The 20,624-nt window shown below is 46.0% G+C and overlaps 1 protein-coding gene across 7 annotated transcripts in view; it reads left to right on the plus strand.

Moving 5' to 3' along the window:
* TMEM131L (transmembrane 131 like) overlaps window positions 1-15,608 on the plus strand; it is a 170,212-nt gene extending 154,604 nt beyond the window's left edge. For 4 of the 7 annotated variants that reach the window (XM_031010351.3, XM_031010352.3, XM_055385149.2 and 1 more), the window contains exons 28-35: window positions 600-766; window positions 1,813-1,998; window positions 5,059-5,137; window positions 6,505-6,587; window positions 11,621-11,741; window positions 13,090-13,178; window positions 14,329-14,468; window positions 15,198-15,608. In XM_031010351.3, coding sequence (XP_030866211.3) covers window positions 600-766; window positions 1,813-1,998; window positions 5,059-5,137; window positions 6,505-6,587; window positions 11,621-11,741; window positions 13,090-13,178; window positions 14,329-14,468; window positions 15,198-15,473 — 1,141 coding nt within the window. In that variant the 3' untranslated portion in view covers window positions 15,474-15,608. Of the gene's footprint in view, window positions 1-599; window positions 767-1,812; window positions 1,999-5,058; window positions 5,138-6,504; window positions 6,588-11,620; window positions 11,742-13,089; window positions 13,179-14,328; window positions 14,469-15,197 lie in introns of those variants that run through there. The other 3 variants (XM_055385145.2, XM_055385147.2, XM_055385150.2) reach the window with 2 other exon arrangements.
* Window positions 15,609-20,624: the final 5,016 nt, after the last annotated feature.

Raw genomic sequence — 20,624 nt, forward strand, 5'->3', positions numbered from 1 at the left:
TGACCATTTTGTATCTTTCCTTCATAAAATGCTAACAGATTTGGTAGTTTTTAGGGGAAAAGCATAAGCCATCCCTCCATGTGGAGACCTTCATTCTGCTTATGAGAGGCAGGGGCATTTGTGAAGCAGGAACTAGAGAAAACCACGGGGCACAGGCAGGCCTCTGCTGTTCGCTGTTCAGCCACTGACCCACCTGTGCTATCTGGGGTCATAATAATGAAACAGAATAGTTACCCCTCAGGTCACCCTTGCTTCAGTCCTGCAGAAGGTAGGTTCTTACAGCTGCAGGAAGTGAGGTACCCAGACAGTATGTGGTTTGACAAGCTGGTAAGGGGCAGATCCAGAATTCGAACCCAGGCAGTTTGGCACTCTGCCTTGGAAACCTTGCTTCTTTGAGACACTTAATTTCCCTGACAAAATGTTTTTCTTATTGGTATCCCTTTCTGCTCATCATACTCTTCCACCAGACCCAAAGAGAGGAGGACTCCTATTGTCCCAGATTCATATTTTCACCTCTAATAAGTGTCATGGAAAGGAAGTCTGCATGTGTACATGATAAAATACAGATGTGGTTTTTTTTGTGTGTGTGTCTTTTCCAGGCCTCCTGAACAGAGTGATCTAAAGCTTGTGTGCAGTGACTTTGAGAGGTCTGAGCTGAGCAGTGACATCAATGTAAGAAGCTGGTGTATACAGGAAAGCACTAGGGAGGTTTGTAAAGCAGATGCCGAAATTGCAAGCAGTTTACCTGCTGCCCAGAGAGAGGCAGGTATGTAATGATACTGAGCTACAAATGGTGCTTCTGTGGGAATTTTTGTTTCCTCAACGAAGTATCTAATAAGAGAAATGACACCTCAGTGATTTTATCTCTACAGGCAACTTAGCTAATAACTAAAGCCCCAGTGGAAAGCTTTCAGGGTGAGACCAGAAAACTAAGATTTGGTTGAGTCTCAGTAGGCCTCTAGTGCTGCCCCCCAGCCCCCCAGTCTGGCCAGTCGTAACTATCCTCAGGCATATTGCTGAAGGAATGATGCTTGCTTGCTGCAGAAAGGTCCCCTTTGGTGAAAGGGGGGAGTAGCCAAGTGAGATAGTGCTACCCCCGTACCTGAGTCCAGCAGTTCTGCAGAGCCAGGCTGCTGCCCCACCCAAGGCCTGCTGGGCAGTGTCCCTGGGAGTGGTAGGTAGAGGGACACCCAGTGCTGAGTCCAGGGTCTGGTACCGGATAGTGGGGGCTAGGGCAGTACCTGTGGGGTATGGGGTGGTGGGGGTTGCAACCCTCCCAACCAACACCCACTTTCTCCAGACACATGCCCCATGTCCCGACACAGGCCAGCACACTTAGCTGGTTTCTATCTCCACCCTCTCTTTTTCATTCCCTTGACACGTGTGTTGCTTTTGGTCTTACTGAAGAGTCTTCCCATTCATGTATCAATATTTTGAAACTCTTAGTGGATATCTTATTAAAAGAGAGGGGGAAAATCACCTATGAATCTCTGGTGCAATAGAGTAGCCTCAGTCTTCTTGATATAAGTTATTTGTTAATTCTAGAATCATTATTAGATCATGCTTATGTAGTTGGTGTTGGCCCTCTTAGCCCCTAATTGCTCCTGCCATAGGCAGAGTAGACGGCCCATCCCCTATTATTTCTCAAAGTGCAACCATTAGTTTCCATGAACTCCTCCTTTCTTGCTAGATGAGCAGAGGTAGCTGAAGGTGAACCTGGCCCTACTCCTCCTGTCACCTCTCTCTTTCTGTTAGAAATGCATGAGGTTGACAGTTGTTTCAGGGAAACATGACTCCTCTCACTTCCTCCAGAAGGTTACTACCAGAAGCCTGAGAAGAAATGTGTGGACAAGTTCTGCTCCGATTCCAGCTCTGACTGTGGGAGCTCCTCTGGCAGCGTGCGTGCCAGCCGGGGCAGCTGGGGGAGCTGGAGCAGCACCAGCAGCTCCGACGGGGATAAGAAGCCCATGGTGGACGCCCAGCACTTCCTGCTGGCCGGTGAGTCCTGAGCGGAGCCCCAGGCACTCTCAGTGGCCCTTCCCTCTGCCCTCCCACATACCCAGTCCACACAGTCTCAATCTGCCTTCAGGAGTGCAGAGGACAGGTGGGACAGTGGCCTTGACCTTTGCTTTGGACTTCACTCACTTTCTTTTTCTTTCCTCCCTCCCCCTTCCCCTCCATCCTTGTCATAATCATCATCATTGTTTGTTAGTGTCTGTCTTGGAAATAGTTCAGAGAGCTTCTGCATTTAGTTTGTCATTTGTACATTCTTAATGACACCGCATTTGCCATTGTGATGTTTCTTAGGTGTGGACTTCTATGGCACTAAGTGCATCACATTGTGCGGCCATCACAACTGTCCATCTCCAGAATTTTTTATCTTGCAAAACTGAAACTGTACCCATGAAACAATAACTGCATTGCTCCCTCCCTGTAACCCCTGCTCACCCCTCTTCTACTGTCTGTGTCTATAAATCTGCCTACTCTGGCTATCTTATGTAAGTGGAATCACACAGTATGGTTTTCTTTTTGTGACTGGATCATTTCAGTTAGCATAATGTCTTCAATGTTCAAAAACATTGTAGCATGTGTCAGCATTTCCTTCCCTTTTATTGCCGGGTAATACTCCATTGTATGTGCGGACACTTGGATGATAACTTTCACCTTTTGGTTTGTTCTAATAATGCTGCTGTGAACATTGGCTGTCCCTTATTTTTGAGAAAGTTTGAGAAAGTTAATGATGTCGGAGAGGTCACAGAAGCATCTGTGTTTCAGTTACCCAGAACTAACAACTCTTAATTTTGCCATATTTGGTTTTTTTTTTTTTAAATCATCTGTTCACTTCTCCCTTCCCAAGAGAATCACTGCTTACTGTCATGAATTTGGTCTGGGTACTTTTAGTCCATTTTAAATTTTACATTCATATATCCATCAACAAAATATTGACTGTTAGTCTTTAACTTACATAAATGAAATCATACTTCAGTGTAGCCTTCTGCATCTTGCTCTTTTTACTCAGTTTTTTTTTTTTTAATAATTTTTTTTTTTTTTGAGAGGGAGTTGCTCTGTTGCCCAGGCTGGAGTGCAGTGGTGGGATCTCGGCTCACTGCAACCTCCGCCTCTCGGTTTTAAGTGATTCTTGTGCCTCAGCCTTCCAAGTAGCTGGGGTTACAGGCATGTGCCACCATGCCCGTCTAATTTTTGTATTGTTAGTAGAGACGGGGTTTCATCATGTTGCCCAGGCTGGTCTCTAACTCCTGGCCTCAAGTGATCTGCCCACCTTGGCCTCCCAAAGTGCCGGGATTACAGGCGTGAGCCACTGCGCCCGGCCTACTCAGCATTGTTATTTTTACCTTTACATCTATATGAAGATGCAGTTCCATTCCTTTTAACTGTTGTTTTCAACATAGTAAACTTTTAACTTTAGTAAAAAGAAAGGGTGGTGAGATTGTGCAGTTCCTGTTTGTATGGCACCTTGCATTTGTCAAGCATGCTCACGGGTGCCCACACGCCCCGTGAGAAGGGCAGGGCAGGTGTCCCTGTTCTCACTGTCATCTGAAGACTCAGCCTCAGAGAGGATGCCCGAATCCTTTGACACCATGCAGTCAGTAGCTGAGTCTTGAACCCGGGGCTTCTTCTCCCAGATCCCAGTGCACTTCCCACCTCATCTCCTATTCTCCTCATGGGCTGTTCTACACGATGAACACAAGCCATAGAGAATTTCCTTCAGCAGGCTGAAAGCTGTACTATTTCTTCTCTCTCCCACCAGCAGTGAGACCTTAAAAGAAAGTCTTGTCTGAGAGACTAGTGCAGTAGCAGCCATGAAAACCTAGAGGAAGTGCCCGCATGTACGCGATTCCACTCAGCAGTTCTCTGCGTTTTCAGTTTTCCCTGTCTTGTCTCGCTCAGCCTTTTTAGACATTGTTGTCTTAATGGCCCCGCATAAAATGTTCACAGCACTGATAGGTTCTGTGCATGTGCATCTACCACAGAAGACTGAAGGTTTGCCTGATGAGTCCAGTGTGGGATTTTAAAAATGGAGGCCGGGCACGGTGGCTCACACCTGCAATCCCAGCACTTTGGGAGGCCGAAGCAGACAGATCACTTGAGGTCAGGAGTTCAAGACCAGCTGGCCAACATAGCAAAACCCCATCTCTACTAAAAATTCAAAAACCAGCTGGGCGTGGTGACAAGCGTCTGTAGTTACAGCCACTGGGAGGCTGAGGCAGGAGGCGGAGGTTGCAGTGAGCCGAGATCGCCACTGCACTCCAGCCTGGGTGACAAAGCGAGACTCTGTCTCGACAAAAAAAAAGGGGGTACATTAGTTAAGAAAAACTACAAGTGTGTCTTTTGCTTGAGGGAAAGGCTAACATTAGTAGAATGATGAAAATTATTAATGGTGTTGCTGTACAGTAGCATAGTATGCAGTCTTTAAGTTGCATTTGAAGGTTATATAATAGCAGGGAAATGTCCCCAGTGTAATAAATGGTGTAAAAAAACAAAAGACAATGTATATGTGAAATGTGATTCCAATTTTATACATATACAAACACATAAAGGAGACTGTAAAGAACTTTGGGAGGCCGAGGCGGGTGGATCACCTGAGGTCAGGAGTTCAAGACCACCCTGGCCAACATGGCAAAACCCCATCTCTACTAAAAATACAAAAACTAGCTGGGTATGGTGGTGCACACCTGTAATTCCACCTACTTGGGAGGCTGAGGCAGGAGAATTGGTTGAACCCGGGAGGTGGAAGTTGCAGTGTGCCGAGATCACACCATTGCACTCCAGCCTGGGCAACAGAGTGAGACTCTGTCTCAAAAAAAACAAAACAACAACAACAAAAAGAGATTGTAAAGAAATATACCTAAATGTTCACAATTGTAGTATAATTGCACGATTCATGTTTAATGTTTAATTAAAAAATGTGAGAATATCAGTTTAAAGTGAAAAATCAGTCATGCGTTAATGATATTAATAACCTATGCATTTTAATACCGAATATACAGTTGAAGTGCAGTTTTTAAAACTTGTGATAATGTGTTTCTTTTAACGCAGGAGACAGTGTTTCACAAAATGATTTTCCTTCTGAAGCTCCCATCTCCTTGAATCTTTCTCATAACATCTGCAATCCCATGTAAGTTTTTTATTTTCCAGCTTTTACAGTATGTTTTGTATACTGCTTTTTCTACCAATTAGTGTGTTTCTTCTTTGTACTTGGTTCTGCAGGTTAAAATATGAAAATTTTTTAAAGATGCAGGAAAGTAAAATCTGATTTTATTAATAATTCAGGAGTGGTGCAAGTAAACATGGTTCATGTGGGAGAGGCTCAGGTATCGCTATTTTTTTTCAGACAGGTAGCCACGTTAGAAAATACCTAATTTTTGAGGCCAGCCGTGATGGTTCACACTTGTAATCCTAGCACTTTGGGAGGCCAGGGTGGGAGGATCTCTTGAGTCCAGGAGTTCAGGACCAGTCTGGGTAACATAATGAAACTCCATCTCTAAAAAGAATTTCGTTTTTTCTTTTTAAATTAGGCGTAGCGGCGCACGCCTGTATTTCCAGCTACTCGCCGAGGCTAAGGTGGGAGGATCCCTTGATCCCAGGAGATCGAGGCTGCAATGAGCTATGATCACACCACTACACTCTAGCCTGGGTAACAGAGCGAGATCCTGTCTCAGAAAAGAACACCTTATTTCTGAATATAGAAGGAGGAAGCAGTAGTTATTATAAAGATGGGAATCATTTACTCTTTGCTAGGCCTTGAAATAAAACTGAGCATGGATAATTGAGGAAATTTTGCAAGAACCTAGTAGATACATGTTTCCAGTTCTGCCCTATGATGATTTCTGCAGCACTGGACAAAATAAACAAGTACATTTTATTGAGTGAGAGACGAGGAGGGTGGGTAAGAAGGAGGAGAGTTCAGTGTGAGAAATGAACTTGGTTTCTTAGGTGCCTCCCTCTTGGTAAGAGGACAAAGGATGCAGTTAAGTGGGTGAGTTTGTGAGGAAGGAAACTTGACTAGTGCACAGGAAAGCTCTTCATGGGTTTATTGGGGGTAGGTTGTCAGCAAAGGAGTAAGAATTGCTGCTAACTGCTAGCCTAGGCACACTCCCCAGTCAGCCTCCTTCCCTTGGGCCACGCATCTCCCTTCTGTACTTTTCTGTCATCTCTGACTAGGGAAGGTGAACTACCTGGAAATACAGACAGGTGGCTACCTGTCTGAAAATCTACCTGACGGGTAGATTTAAAACCACAGGTTACCTCATAGTTATGTTAGTTAATTTTGTTTGTTGTTGGTTATGACAAGACTTTGCTAGATTTGGGAATTTAATATTCCTCAATTCTTTTCTGGCTGTGTAACTTTACATCCTTCTTATCTGTATGTTTCTTGGGGAAGACTTCAATTGAGTGAAAACTCAATCAGATGTGGTTATACAATATCAGTATTTCCTCGTGCAGAAAAAATGAGTCGTTCCTCCTTTGCCCTCTTCCCCACAGGACTGTGAATAGTCTCCCACAATACGCAGAGCCTTCCTGTCCCAGCCTTCCTGCCGGGCCCACAGGTGTTGAAGAAGATAAAGGTGAGATGCATTCGTCTTGCTGCAGACATCAGCCAAGGGTTCTGTGCTGTCTGTATTCCTGGCTGATGAGTTTGAGAAGACAGAGCAGGCGGGGTGGGACAGGGCCATTTCCCCACCAGCCCCTTCTGCAAGCCACATGTTCATACATCAGGAAGGCACCTACTCTGTGGACGGGCATCATTGGGGCCCCAGCTGACCTTGTGCATCAATACTGAGCCCCCTCCCTACAGCTGAGGCACAGATGCCCTATGTCCTGGAATAATCCCAGGCCCCTCACAGCAGACTCCTGATTCATTTAGTTCACCTTCCCTAGTCAGAGATGACAGAAAAGTACAGAAGGTAGATGCGTGGCCCAAGGGAAGGAGGCTGATTGGGGAGTGTGCCTAGGCTGAGGGTGCAGCACCTCATCTGCTTACCACTTTCCCTGGCCTGCTTCCCTTCCTCCCCAACTCACTTTGTCTTAGAAGCCTACTAATTCAGCCTCAGCAGCCTTGGGGACCCGCCTTGCTCAGGCATCAGTGCTGAGACCTTCTGCCTGCGGGGAAGGCAGTTGCCTGGGTGCATGGAAGTAGGAATGGGTGGGAAGGAAACCTCTCCTGCCTGGGGGCTCTGATGGGAGGTGAACTCCAGTCCTCCCTCATTTTTCTTCTCTTTTCCTCCTCTTCTGCCTCTCTTTGTCTTTTGTTTCCTGTTTGATTCTAGGGCTTCTTTCTTGCCTAACGTGGGTCAGGAATTGTGGCAGGATAAACCTGATTTTTATTCTCTGTGTCTTTAATACACATACTTGCTTTTGGTCATAGAATTTAACACTGGATTTAAAAGCTGCTCTGCACATTGGAGAATTTTAACCCTTGAAAGTGAAATACTTTATGTCGTTCCTTGGATAAATTTTGGACTTGTCCAGTTATCAACAGAAATAGCGAATCTAGTGACTAGTCCAGTAAAACAAGTGTTTTCAGTTAAAAAAATCTAAAATTAAATAATCCATAGTTTGCAAAGGCAAGATGTGGGGGCGGTTTAGATGGTACTGCCTTTTTTTTCTGTGAGAGAAAGGTAGGATTTTAATGGTGTGGAAAAATGAAAACTGTCAGAGCATCTACCCTTCAGCATGTGCCATTCTGCTTTGCTAGCAGTTGGAGATTTACGTGTGGTTTGGTGTTCTAACCCAGGTTCGTGTGTGTATTTCAAGTGCCTTTACCTTGGCCCCACTGACAGAGTACATCTTGTCTGCAGTCTGTTGCCTGCAAAGCCGTGGGCCCATCACCTTTGTACTCCCTCACCTCCCTCACAGCCGTGTTTTCCTTCTTGCCCAGCTGAAATGGCCTGATCCATTGTTACAGTCATTTCCTCGACTCCTCTCCCTTTATTGCAAAGCCCCAGCCATGGTTTTGCCTAGTGCCCCACCTGCTCCTGTGCAGGCAAGTGAAGCTGGAGAGCAGCATTCCCCATGCCAGCTGCCCCTGTGGATTCCCCACCACCCACTTCACATAGTGCCTGTGTCCTCCCGCCCTGCCCCTCTGTCACCACAGTTCCAAAGCCTCCTGCCTCATTCTTTTACTTGATCTTGCTTCTTGCTTTACTAGAAGAGAGAGAAGTGGTTAGAGGCCTTCAGCAAGCTCCCACTGCCCTCTCCACCAGCCCACCATGTCATGCCATTCTCTGCCTCTCTCCTGTTGTAGCCTGAAGAATTGTCAGTGCAGCCCTTCTCTCCAAGGGTATTACTGCAGATTTCCCTTCTGCATCATCAGTTTTTCTCTAATGGGTCATTCTCATCAGCACACAAATCTACTATAATACTTCCCGTCATTAAAAATTCAACAATAGCCAAAGCTGTCTCTTGACTGCCTTCTTCAGTGGCTGCTCTGTTTCTCTGCCCCTGTCATTAGGAGACTCCTTAGAAGAATTATGTGAGTTGCCCATTCAAATTCCTCTCCTCCCTGGAAACCCCTGTAATTGGCTTTTGCCACCATCGCTCTTTTGAAACCGTGCTGTCGGGGTCCCTGGTGATTTGCACATTGCTAAGTGCTTGGTTAAGTCTTTTCAGTCCCCATATTGACCTGTGACAGACACTGGATGTTCTATTGTGGCTGGTAGACCTTAGTTAGGTTCCTGACCCAGCTTCTCCCCATCTCCCCACCTCATGACCTTGGAGCCCTCCAGAGAGCAGGCCTTGGTGCTGTGCTTTTCTCTGTCTGTGCACACTTTCTTGGTGATCTCATCCACTTTCAAAGGTCTGAGTCTTTCTTTGACCCAGACAACTACCAAATGTATATGCAGGAGACATTCACTCTATTGTGTTGTACTTGAAGCAAACTTGTGCCTGGCCCCAAAGGGAGACACTCTTCCTTCTGAGACTTTGCATAACAAATGCCCTGGGAAAGATAGGTCAGAATAAAGGAGCCAGTGTTGCTTCTCGTAAGAAGCACAGAAACCTGAAAGACCCAGGGAGAATTGTCTCACAACATACACACCCCTTATGTCTGTGTAGCCCTGGCTTCTGGTAGATTTTCACATGCGTACATCATTCCAAAAGCAATTCTTAATCAGACCTAGGGAAGGTGGAACCAATCTGCTTTGTCTGTCTCATACATTTATTAACAGCAGCTGTCCACAGGAGCCTACGCAGCAGGATGAGGCCACTTTGCAGTATTGACCTCAGCCATGCCCTAGAGTCTCAGACCCAACCAGCTGAACAAATCCCACAGACCACCAGGGTCTACCTTAGAGAGCCAGATGGCTTTCTCTTTAAGTTTCTGTGTTGATCTCTCCACTTGGCCAGAGGCATTACTCCAGGTACAGCAGGATGTGTTAGTGATTGCATAGACTGCACCTTGGCCTGCAAGGAGAACATCTGGAGCCATTCTGTCATCTGTAACAACCACGGCCAGTGAGTTGAGGCTGATCCAGATGCCTTCCAGGGACCAGGTGCTGTCTTCAGTCACTTCAGCTAGTATCAGCAAATTCCATACCAGCCATTTCTAACTGGATAGCTCCTTCCTAGTGATTACTGCCCATAGGATGTGCATGAACCAGTTATCCTTCCAGGAAGCCTACTGTGTGCCCGTTGTGTGATGCTGGAAGTGTTGCCATGTCTGGGGCAATGATGCACCCAGGCAACAACAATGGCAGCCTGGGTGATGCAGACCTGATCAGTATCTTGATTCCAGCTGGTCGCAGTGGAGAACATACCCTTACCAAGGACCTCTATCTTGAGTGGCTGTAAGGTTTAATCAGAAGCCAAGATCCATTTTCACATTTCAGAGCCCTGGAGAACAGTGTCTTCAATCTGCCCATCTGTTGCTTCCCAAGTGGCAGACCAAGCACCTAAGCCATTGGCAATAGCCTGAGAATTGTTTACACCTAGCAGGGTTTCATCAGGGCAGAATTAGCCAGAGCTGTGAGAACCACTTTGGGTTCTGCCCACTGATCAAAATGGTTGTGTTCCTTTTCAGTTCTGCATGGTGGGCATTGAGGTGGGACAGCTGCAGCCTCCCAGTAGATGCTGTCTGATTTCAGCCTGATCCAGCCATCAGTGAGCCAGGCCCAGGCATTTAAGGGAGCCCTTGGGAATTGAGGGCCCACTGAGCCAGCAACTTCACTTCAGGTGCAGAGTGGGGGATAAAGTTTCCCTAGAGGGGTAGCTGCCATTTTTCCACATAAAGCTGAAATATAGGTGGGGCAAGCCCACTGCATGAGCACCAGCCTCTTTGCATGAGTTCCCCTGAGCCCCATGGGGATATTTAATCACAGAATATCTAATATCTAATATAGGGGTGACTCAGACAGCCCTAGATGTATGCCACACACAGTGGGTTGTGCTACAGAAGAAGAACCCTGAGCTTTGGGACCCCAAAGCTTTTATAATAGGCAACAAGCATGCCTGCCTTTTGCTCCAGAAAGAGACACTGTATGTTCTGAGGCTTTTGCTTAGCAAACATCTATGAAAAGATAGTCCAGGAGAAAGGTTGCCAGTGCCTCTGGCAGAAATGGGAGAGAGCCCTAGAGACTTTTGTCCAAGAAGTCACTCTGCTCAAAACCTTCCAGTAGCTTCAAAGTAAATGCCTAAATTCTTCAAGGGGCCCACAGGCTCTGTCTTCTCTGCTCCCAATCCGCTCTCTATAGCCTCATCGCCTACTCTTCCACTTTCCCCTCTCCTTCCTGGCTACACTGATATCCTTGCTGTTTGAACTCCCCAGGCTCACCTTGCTTCAGGGCTTTGGTGGTACTGTTTCTGCTGCCTGGAATGTGCTTCCCTGTACCCACTGGGCTTACTTCCTCACGTCAATCACGTCTTTGAGGAGCTGTTTTCTCAGTGAGGCCTTTGACCATCCTATCTTAAATCATTGTATTTGGCCAGGCGTGGTGGCTCACACCTGTAATCCCAACACTTTGGGAGGCCGAGGCAGTGGATCAGTTGAGGCCAGGAGTTTGAGAGCAGCCTGGCCAACATGGTGAAACCCTGTCTCTATTAAAAATATAAAAATTAGCTGGGCATGGTGGTGTGTGCCTATAGTCCCAGTTACACAGGAGGCTGAGGCATGAGAATCACTTGAACCTGGGAGGTAGAGGTTGCAGTGAGCCAAGATGCCACCACTGCACTCCAGCCTGGGCAACAGAGTGAGACCATCCCCCCGCCCCCCCCCAAAAAAATGCTGTATTTGCCATCATGGCACGCACATTATCTGCCATGCTACACTTTGTTGTTTGTCTTTGCTCACTTGAATGTAGCTTGTTAACTGCTGTATCCTCAGTATCTTTAATGGGGCCTTGCAGAAAGTAGTTCCTCAAATATTTGTTATGTGAGTCTCATCTTGTCATCCAGGTCAAGAGACAATCGGACACTGTCTGAAGGAACGGTCAAAACAATATGCTGTATTTCGGAATTATATCCTGAAATTATATCCCGAAAGGAGTTAGTCAGCATGTGTGGGTGACATCAGGGAGTGTTTTCTGGAGGGAAGGGCAGGTGCAGGAAGGGTAGGATGAGGGCCAGGTGAGGATAGGGTGGACTCAGGCCTTGTTCTCTTCCGTAGGTCTTTACTCACCTGGAGACCTGTGGCCCACTCCGCCAGTGTGTGTGACAAGCAGCTTAAACTGCACCCTGGAGAACGGCATGCCTTGTGTGATTCAGGAGTCGGCCCCGGTTCATAATAGGTACAGCTTCACTTCTCTGATTGGTGCCTTGCTTAGTCTAAGGGCTTGCAGTTGGAATTTGAGTTCAGTTTCTTAGGGTTTCCTTACAAAAATGAAGGCTAGGCTTCTTCTTGGTGTACTTTAGCTGTGCGTTTCCTTCTGCCTTTTAGAGTTGCATTGGGACTAAACCAGGCATTGAGAGAAACATGAAATAAAGAAAGCTGGTGCCAGTGTCGTTATTTTTTAAAAATTGAAAAGACGATTTTTTCATATATTAGAGGCAGATTTGAAAAAAAAACACTCATAATTCCTAACTGCTAGCAGAGCAAAGCTGTTCATTTTTCTGTGGCATTATTCTTGAACACGTTTAACGTTGTATTTATTCGTTTGTTTATTTATTTTTTAGAGACAGAGTCTTGCTCTGTCGCCCAGGCTGGAGCGCAGTGGTGCAATTATAGCTCACTGCAGCCTTGAACTCCTGGGTTCAAGCAATTCTCCTGCCTGAGCCTCTCAAGTAACTGGGACTACAGGTGTGTGCCACCATGCTGGTCTAATTTTTAATTTTTTTTTTTTTTTTTTTTTTTTTGTAGAGACAGGATCTTGCTTTGTTGCCTAGGCTGCTCTTGAACTCTTGGTCTCAAGCTATCCTCCTGCCTTGACCTCCCGAAGTGTTGGTATTATAGGCATGAGCCAATACACCTGGCCCAAATTTAAAGTTTTAAAAGATCAAATAATTTGAGTATTGAAAAATAGTTACACAATGGCAGTTTCTCAAATTTGCTATTTGACATTAATATGTCATTCTATTAGGGAGTCTTAAGAAAATGTTAGATATTTAATCACAGAATCCATTTGACGGTTTTCTTGGTTCAGCTTATTACAACAATATTTCCTATCTCATTTCTATAATAAGAATCTAGGTTGCAATAGGGATCAAAGTATAATGAAGTATAGTCTTTATAGTTATGACTTCTTTAAGATGAATGCTGGTCTTGCTCTGAGTGGACGTTTTTAATGGAACATGTTTAAGTCCTTCAGATGTGCACAAAGACACTTAAAGGTATTCCAGCTGTTCTTTCACAGTGCTGATAAAGCCACGGCTCTCTATTCTGTCTCTAGTTAGACTTAACAAGCATAGTTAAAAACAAGTGTGCTCCTAGTCCAGCCGTCCATCCTGCAGATGGCATGTCACTAGTGATCAGCATTTAGTAAGCCTTTGATTCTGTGACTTGAGGAAGTACATCTTTTATTTTCCAAAATTGGGGAATTCACAGTGATTAGGATGCTAGGCAGTAAAATCATTTTCCATTTTCTTTGCTTGATGTCTTGACATCCTGTTTCTGATTAGACCGCTTGTTTTTTGTGGCAGTTTCATTGATTGGAGTGCAACATGCGAAGGCCAGTTTTCCAGCGCATACTGTCCATTGGAATTGAATGATTACAATGCCTTTCCAGAAGGTAAGGGCTCTTCAGACAATCCCAACGCCATTATTTTATTCTTAGAAGGTCAAAGCAGGAAGTGTGTGGACTAAGAAGAATCCTTTTAACAGCGAGCAGACTTTGAGAATGAGCTTGCAGTAGACTGCCGAATGGCTTCATGTGGATCCAGTTGTGCACTGATGCCATATATAATTTTATATGACCCTCAAAAAGCCCTCAATTTTGGGTGTCTGGGGGCTTCAAAAATAACCCTAATCCATTTAGTCCTTCCAGTTAGGTAGAACTAGGTCATTTGGATCCATGTAGATGTAACATTGTTGGGCATCCATTGGGAAGCCGGGGCTTTAGCTGCTTGCTCTTCTTTTTAGGCAGTCAAGTCCCATGTGAAATAGAAACATTGGCCTGCTTCCTATTATGTCCTTAACTTCTCTGCCCTTGGGTGGTGCTGCAGAAGGAAGGAAAGGAGCTTGGAGGGGAAATTGTGGAAAATTGCAGATGCTTGGGCTCAAGCATCTGTAATAATAAAAAAATGAGAGCTATGGGATATCCCTGGTCAACTGGAAAATGCTCTATTGTGCACTACTGTTGGATCATGGTTTCTTATACTAGAGCCGCCCTTTCAGGGAAGGGATGTATCATTCTTATCTAGATTTTGATACATGCATTGCTCCATGCTAACCACAAGGGGGTGCTTTGGGAATGTTATGATTGTGAGGGTCTGTGTTCATTATGTTCTTAATGGTATCTAAGGAGTCCTTGGTTTTGGATTGCTGTATCAGCCCAGATGATATATGTGTAGGTGGCTGAGGTTGGCATGACAGGTAATAAAAACATTTTAAAGACTGGCAAGAACCTTGACACTATTTAGATGTCTAGTAGTATTTTAATGTATTTTGTGTAATAGAAAGATTCCCATCAAGTGATCAAATAGAGAAAAACAAGCCAGGAGGAAGACCTTCCACATTGAGGGCTTCCCAGGTTGTGTGTCTGATAAAAAGTTTTAATCTTGAGAATGATGTTGCAACGATCTCCTGGTCCACACGGACCAAGTATTTATGTCTGTAACTTGTCAGTATAGTGAGACCTTGAAAGCTTTTTTGCCTGAGAGTGAGAATTCAGTTCTCAATGAAAATGTTTACCTATGATGATATTCTCCCATTCTTTGTAGAAAACATGAACTATGCCAATGGCTTCCCCTGTCCTGCAGATGCTCAGACAGACTTTATTGATCACAACTCTCAGTCTACCTGGAACACCCCACCCAACATGCCTGCTGCCTGGGGACATGCCAGTTTCATCAGCTCTCCGGTCAGTGTTGCCCATCCTGTGCTGTGAACCCCTGGGCAGCTCTGAATTGTTTCCACTGCTTCCTTAATCCTGGTCTCAGCTAGCTTTAGCGTTGGGTTTGGACCAGCCAAAGCCTGGCTTGCTTCTTTTAGATCACCGAAGCCAGGGCTGGCTGCCCTCTGAAGGAAACTGACATGTAATAATTAGATGGGTGGGGTCTTGCAGACATTGACATTCTGGCCACCCCAAATGAAAAACATCCCCAAACACACCAAGCAGTGGTCCTTTGTAGATAAAATTGAACATGGGCCAGCCCTCTGTGCGACACAGCTGTCTTTATGTGGACTCACTGATCTTTACTTCACCGATACGAGATGAAAGTCCCAGGAAGGTCAGTGGGTGGTCAGGGTCCCTGAGCTCCCTGCCTGTGAGCACACCCTCCCTGCTCAGAAGCCCGATGGCTTCTCCTTTCACAACCGCTTGACACTTGTTTTTGTTTTTTTCCAGATAAAGGGTATTTGGCCTGTGGGTTCTTCCCTGGGTTGCAAATAAGTTCATCCCATTAGATGAGGATTTCACAATCCTCCCTTTGAGAAAAAATGGAGTTAAAGCAACCCAGATTTAAATTGAGAGTAGTCTGATAACTTCCAAGTAACTTGATAGCATTGTAGTATTCGCTGATGTGTATTCACCTTTCTAAGGCTTTTTTTTTTCTTTTAACTTATTTTTCCTTCCTCATTTATACTTCAGCCCTACCTCACAAGCACCCGAAGCTTGTCTCCAATGTCTGGACTTTTTGGTTCCATCTGGGCCCCGCAAAGCGATGTGTATGAAAATTGCTGCCCCATCAACCCCACCACGGAACATTCGACCCACATGGAAAACCAAGCGGTCGTGTGCAAGGAATACTACCCGGGGTTCAACCCGTTTCGCGCCTATATGAACCTGGACATATGGACTACCACAGCGAATAGGAATGCAAATTTCCCACTGTCTAGAGACTCGAGTTACTGTGGGAATGTGTGAAAATAATTGGATTTTTAAACAATGTGAATAAAGAGGCTTGTGTTTTGATTACTAGTGTAAACTGGTTATTGAGATAGATTATGACATTGGTGGATATTTTGGCACTTTTATATGAAAATAAATTTTTTAATGAAATCTGGGTGCTCTGTTTTTTTTAACTCTTCATAAATCAGTGGCAAAAACAAAGCATCCATATGTCAGAACTTTCAAAAGTCAAGAAGTGTGTCAGGCATGCCGAATGTTTTAAATCTGAACACGGGAGACGTCTTTTTTTTTTTTTTGAGACAGAGTCTCGCTCTGTCGCCCAGGCTAGAGTGCAATGGTGCGATCTTGGCTCACTGCAACCTCTGCCTCCTGGGTTCAAGCAATTCTCCTGCCTCAGCCTCCTGAGTAGCTGGGATTACAGGCGCGCATGCGCCACCACGTCCAGTTAATAGAGATTTTTAGTAGAGACGGGGTTTCACCATGTTGGTCAGGCTGGTCTCGAACTCCTGAACAAGGGAGACTTCTAAGAAGGTAGGAGTTGAGCAAGAAATGGCTGCTATGGTTTTCCTCCTCCTCAGCATCACAACCATCTGGGGAGCTTTCAAAAAATGAAGTTGCTCAGCGGTTGAGAACTGCTGGAAAGCCCGGCTTAACAAGTTGCTTACTTGGGTGGACTCTGCTTGGGGGTGCAGCGGGGGGTTCTTTCCAGTCCTGGTGTGTCGCTGGGATGAAGCAGAGAGCTCTAGAACTGTTCTCTCCATCCCACTTACGGCAAGGGCTGTTCCTCTGTCAGGCCAGTCCTTGGGGGCAATGACAGCAGCAGGAACATTCTGGTAAGTGTGTGGTTTCCCTCCCAGTGAGCAGGCTAACCCTGAGTATAGGAACTTAGGGGAGGTTAGGTAGCTGATGCATGTTTTCCAGACCAGTTTGTATCTGCTTGTCATTGATCTTAGAAGTCCATATTATGGTGGAATTATCTATTTGCATGTGTAAACTTTGAATATGTTTTTAACTTTTAATAAAATTATTTTTACATTTTGTTTTGTCTTTATACATTTTTACATTTTGTTTTGTGAGTGGAATGCAGGGTTTGCTTGCTTTGAATTTATTTCTCTTTGCTGTGGTTGTGTGGAGGCCTGAGACAAGTGTCTTGTAAGCTTGGGGCTGCCCTTCTGCACGGAGAGCCTCCAGGCATGCACCGCCTCTAGAAAGTCCCAAGGTTGCCAGGTTAGAATCCTGATCTGCGTGAAGCAGACACTTCCCTCCCCCACCCCCAGTATTGAATAACATTAAAAATAATTATGTTCTAGGCATATAGCCAAAAGAAAGCAAGGATTAGACATATTTTCACACCCAGGTTGATGGCAGCATTATTCACAATAGGCAAAAGGTGGAAACAGCCCAGATATCCATTAACACATAATGAACAAAAGTGTAATGTGTCCATACAAAGGAGTATCATTCTGCCCTAAAAAGAGAATGAAATTCTGATACATGCTACACTATGGATCGAACCTTGAAAACATTATGTAAGTGTAATAAGCCAGACACAAAAGGACAAATAATATGTGATCCCACTTCTATGAGGGATCTAAAGTCAAGTTCAGAGACAAAGAACAGTGGTTGGCAGGGGCTGGGGGAAGAGGGAACAGGGAGTTACCGCTCGATGAGTGCGGAGTGTGTTTGAGATAATACGAAGTTCTGCGGATGAATGGTGGTGATGTCTCCCATTCCTACTAGAGAGAATGAGACATTAGATGTTATTCTGCTTCGGTGCTATTGTTCTAATTTATTTTTCTACGTTCATCCATCCTCATTTCCCTATCAGGAAAATATGAGAAAGCAAAATAAGATTTTATTGCACTGTATATACAAAGGAAAACACAAATACCCACTTTTATTGGAATATTATCTTTAGCCCTAAGACTAAAATAATACGGAAACTGGAAGTTTTTTTTATTGAAAAACATTTACTGGGTACCTCCTAGGAGCTGTCCCCGGGACCTTGGATACAGCAGAGAGCAAGACAGACACGGTCCTGCTGCCAGGTCACATTCCAGAAGGGGAAGGTTAGGGAGGAAAAGGTTCAAACAATATTTCAGGTACTGATGTGTGCTGTGAGAGCAACGAAATGGTGATGTGACGAACTGGGGGAGGTGGCAGCCGGTCCTTCTGAGTGGTCGGGGAAAGTTTGTGAAGAGGTACATTTGAGGTAAAACTTGAATAAGAAGAAAGCCAGAGGCCAGGCATGGTGGTTCACGCCTGTAATCCCAGCACTTTGGGGAGGGCAAGGTGCACAGATCACCTGAGGTCAGGAGTTTGAGACCAGCCTGGCCAACATGGTGAAACCCCTTCTCTACTAAAAATTCAGAAATCAGCTGGGCGTGGTGGCAGGCACCTGTAATCTCAGCTACTCGGGAGGCTGAGGCAGGAGAATTGCTTGAACCCAGGAGGCAGATGTTGCAGTGAGCCAAAACAGCAACACTGCACTCCACCCTGGGCGACAGAGCAAGACTATCTCAAAAAAAAAAAAAAAAAAAGCAGTGTGCCAAGATCCCTGGGCAAATCTTCCCTGCAGAGCAAACAGCAAGTGCAAAGGTCCTGAGGCAGGAGGCCACAGTGGAAGGAGGTGAGGCTGAACAGGCAGGCAGAGGCCACCTTTATAAAGTCTTGTAGCCAGCAAAAAGAGGATGGGTTTTACTCAAAGTGCAATTAGGAGCCATTGGAGCATTTTTTATTTTTTGAGACAGGATCTCACACTGTCACCCAGGCTGGAGTGCAGTGGCACAATCATGGCTCACTGCATCCTTGAGCTCCTGGGCTCAAACGATCTTTCCACCTCAGACCCTGAGAGTAGCTGGGACTACAGGTGTGCACCAACCATGCCCAGCTAAGAGACTGGGTTTTACCAAGTTGCTCAGGCTGGTCTTGAACTCCTGGCCTCAAGCGATCAGCCCGCCTTGGCCTCCCAAAGTGCTGGGATTACAAGTGTGAGCTATTGAGCCCAGCCCATTGGAGCTTTTTAAGTGAGAAAGAATGTTATCTGACTTAAATTTTTTGAAAATCGGCTGGCGGTTGAGTGGAGAAAGGATTCTGGGAGTTCAGGAGTAACGTAACACCAAATCAAGGTCAGCTGCAACTGTGGAGATGATGGAGGGTGGGCTCGTTATATGTGCACATTCAGGCTGGCGGGGTGGCGTTGACGGGGAGTAGGAAGGCAAGAAATTCTGGTTGGGCCTTGAGACCTGGGTCCTGGACTGAGAGGAAGCTCTTCTGGGTAGGATCTGGTGGGAGGCAGGGGATGGAGAATTGTGGCTGGACATGTTCCGTGTGAAAGGCCCAGCATATCCATGTGGATAGGCAGTCAGGCAGTCCACCCACAAACCTGAAGCTCTGTGAAGTTCCGGGCTGGAGACATCAATGGGGTGCCTTTGGTCTGTTGACAGTGTCTAAAGTGAGGGTGGGAGGGAGCCTCCTGGGGAGGAGCATCTGGGGGCCCAGTGTTGCGAGGCGGGGCAGCAGAGGCAGCTGCGGGAATTAGGAAGGAAGGCTCGCTGATGAGGGAGCAGAAGCCATGAAGGGGAGGGAGAGGTCACATGTGTCGGTGCCACAGACTGAGTCACGTGGACAAGGAGCAGGTGTGCATGCTGGGGTGGTGTCGGTGGCTGGCGTCCTTGCAGCCAGCCCAGCTGGAGTAAGTGGAAGAGAGGACAGAAGGTGAGATGGATGCAGAGGCGGCCAACTGTAAAGGGGAGCTGAAAAGGTCAGTCGCTGGAGGGGATGTGAAGCTGGCGGTAGGAGACTGCTAGGGGCCAGGAACCAAGGCTCAAGCTTAGGTCTAAGCATGAACTGGAGCAGGAACGCTTCACCCTTTGGAATGTGTGTGGACAAGATTGTGAGCAGGTGGGTTTCATGATGGGAAGAGACGCTTTAGCTGCGTGCCTGCTTCTCAGCTTGCAGACTGCATTTTTCTGCCTCCCCTGTACCCAGGTGGGACTGCGTTGCATGTGAGCAGAAGTGACAGGTCAACTCTAAGGAAGGGGTGTGCCCTTCCCTTTCCCTCTATCCACTGGAAGAAATACTCAGTAGACGGGGCTGATGAGGACAGCACACTAGGGCCTTGCTAAAAGAGTGGTCTGTCCACTGCTTTGACTTCATCCCAGGGCTTGTTAGAAATGCAGATTTACTGCACCTGAATTCTCATTTTGGCAAGTTCCTCAGGTGATTTGTATGCACATCAAAGCCTAAGGAGCACTGCTATAGGGGAAGGATCAGCAGATCATGGCCTGTGGCCTGCTTTTTGAATAAAATTGTATTAGCACACAAAGAGTTACCTGCAAATACAGAGTTTTGGCAGGCACAGCCTAAAATAATTACTCTCTGGTCCTTTACAGAAAGTTTGCCGACCCCTGCCCCAGGTTAGAGAAGAGCAACAAGGTAAGTGCCTGGGCCTTCTAAACCAGAGAGGCCCTTGCCATTCTAAGCCCTGGGCTCCTGCCCCGGGGACTGTGAAATGGAAGAGAAATAGATTGTCTTGTTTGAACTACTGTTGGGGATCTGTGTTGCAGTATCACAACTAATACAGCCTTGTCTGCTTGTCTGAGTGTTGTCTCTAGTACTCATGGTGGTATCTGGTGTACAGTAGTGTGTGTGAAGGAAAAAGTATGGGGAAGGATACAATTACCTAGTGGTTACAGAAACGAGTCGTTTTTTCTGAGACAGAGTCTCACTCTGTTGCCCAGGGTGGAGTGTAGTGGCATGATCATGGCTCACTGCAGCCTCCAACTCCTGGGCTTAAGTGATCTTCCCATCTCAGCCTCCCAAGTAGCTGGGATTACAGGTGCAAGCCGTCACGTCCGGCTAATTTTTTATTTCTGTATTTTTTGTAGAGACGGGGTTTTGCCATGTTGCCAGGCTGGTCTTGAACTCCTGGGCTCAAGTGATCTGCCCTCCTCACCCTCTCAGAGTGTTGGGATTACGGGCGTGAGCCACCTTGCCCGGCCAGAAGTGAGTTTTAATTACTAGAGAATATTTCAATTATCCTATGGTTGTGAGACGAAGTACCACAGACAAAGACAGGACTACAGTCCTTACAATGTGAACTTTCACACACCAGTCACCATGTATAGACATCCACGTGATGATTATTACACACTGGATTATGCT

This window comes from Gorilla gorilla, chromosome 3 (assembly GCF_029281585.2).
Source record: "Gorilla gorilla gorilla isolate KB3781 chromosome 3, NHGRI_mGorGor1-v2.1_pri, whole genome shotgun sequence".
NCBI lineage: Eukaryota > Metazoa > Chordata > Mammalia > Primates > Hominidae > Gorilla > Gorilla gorilla.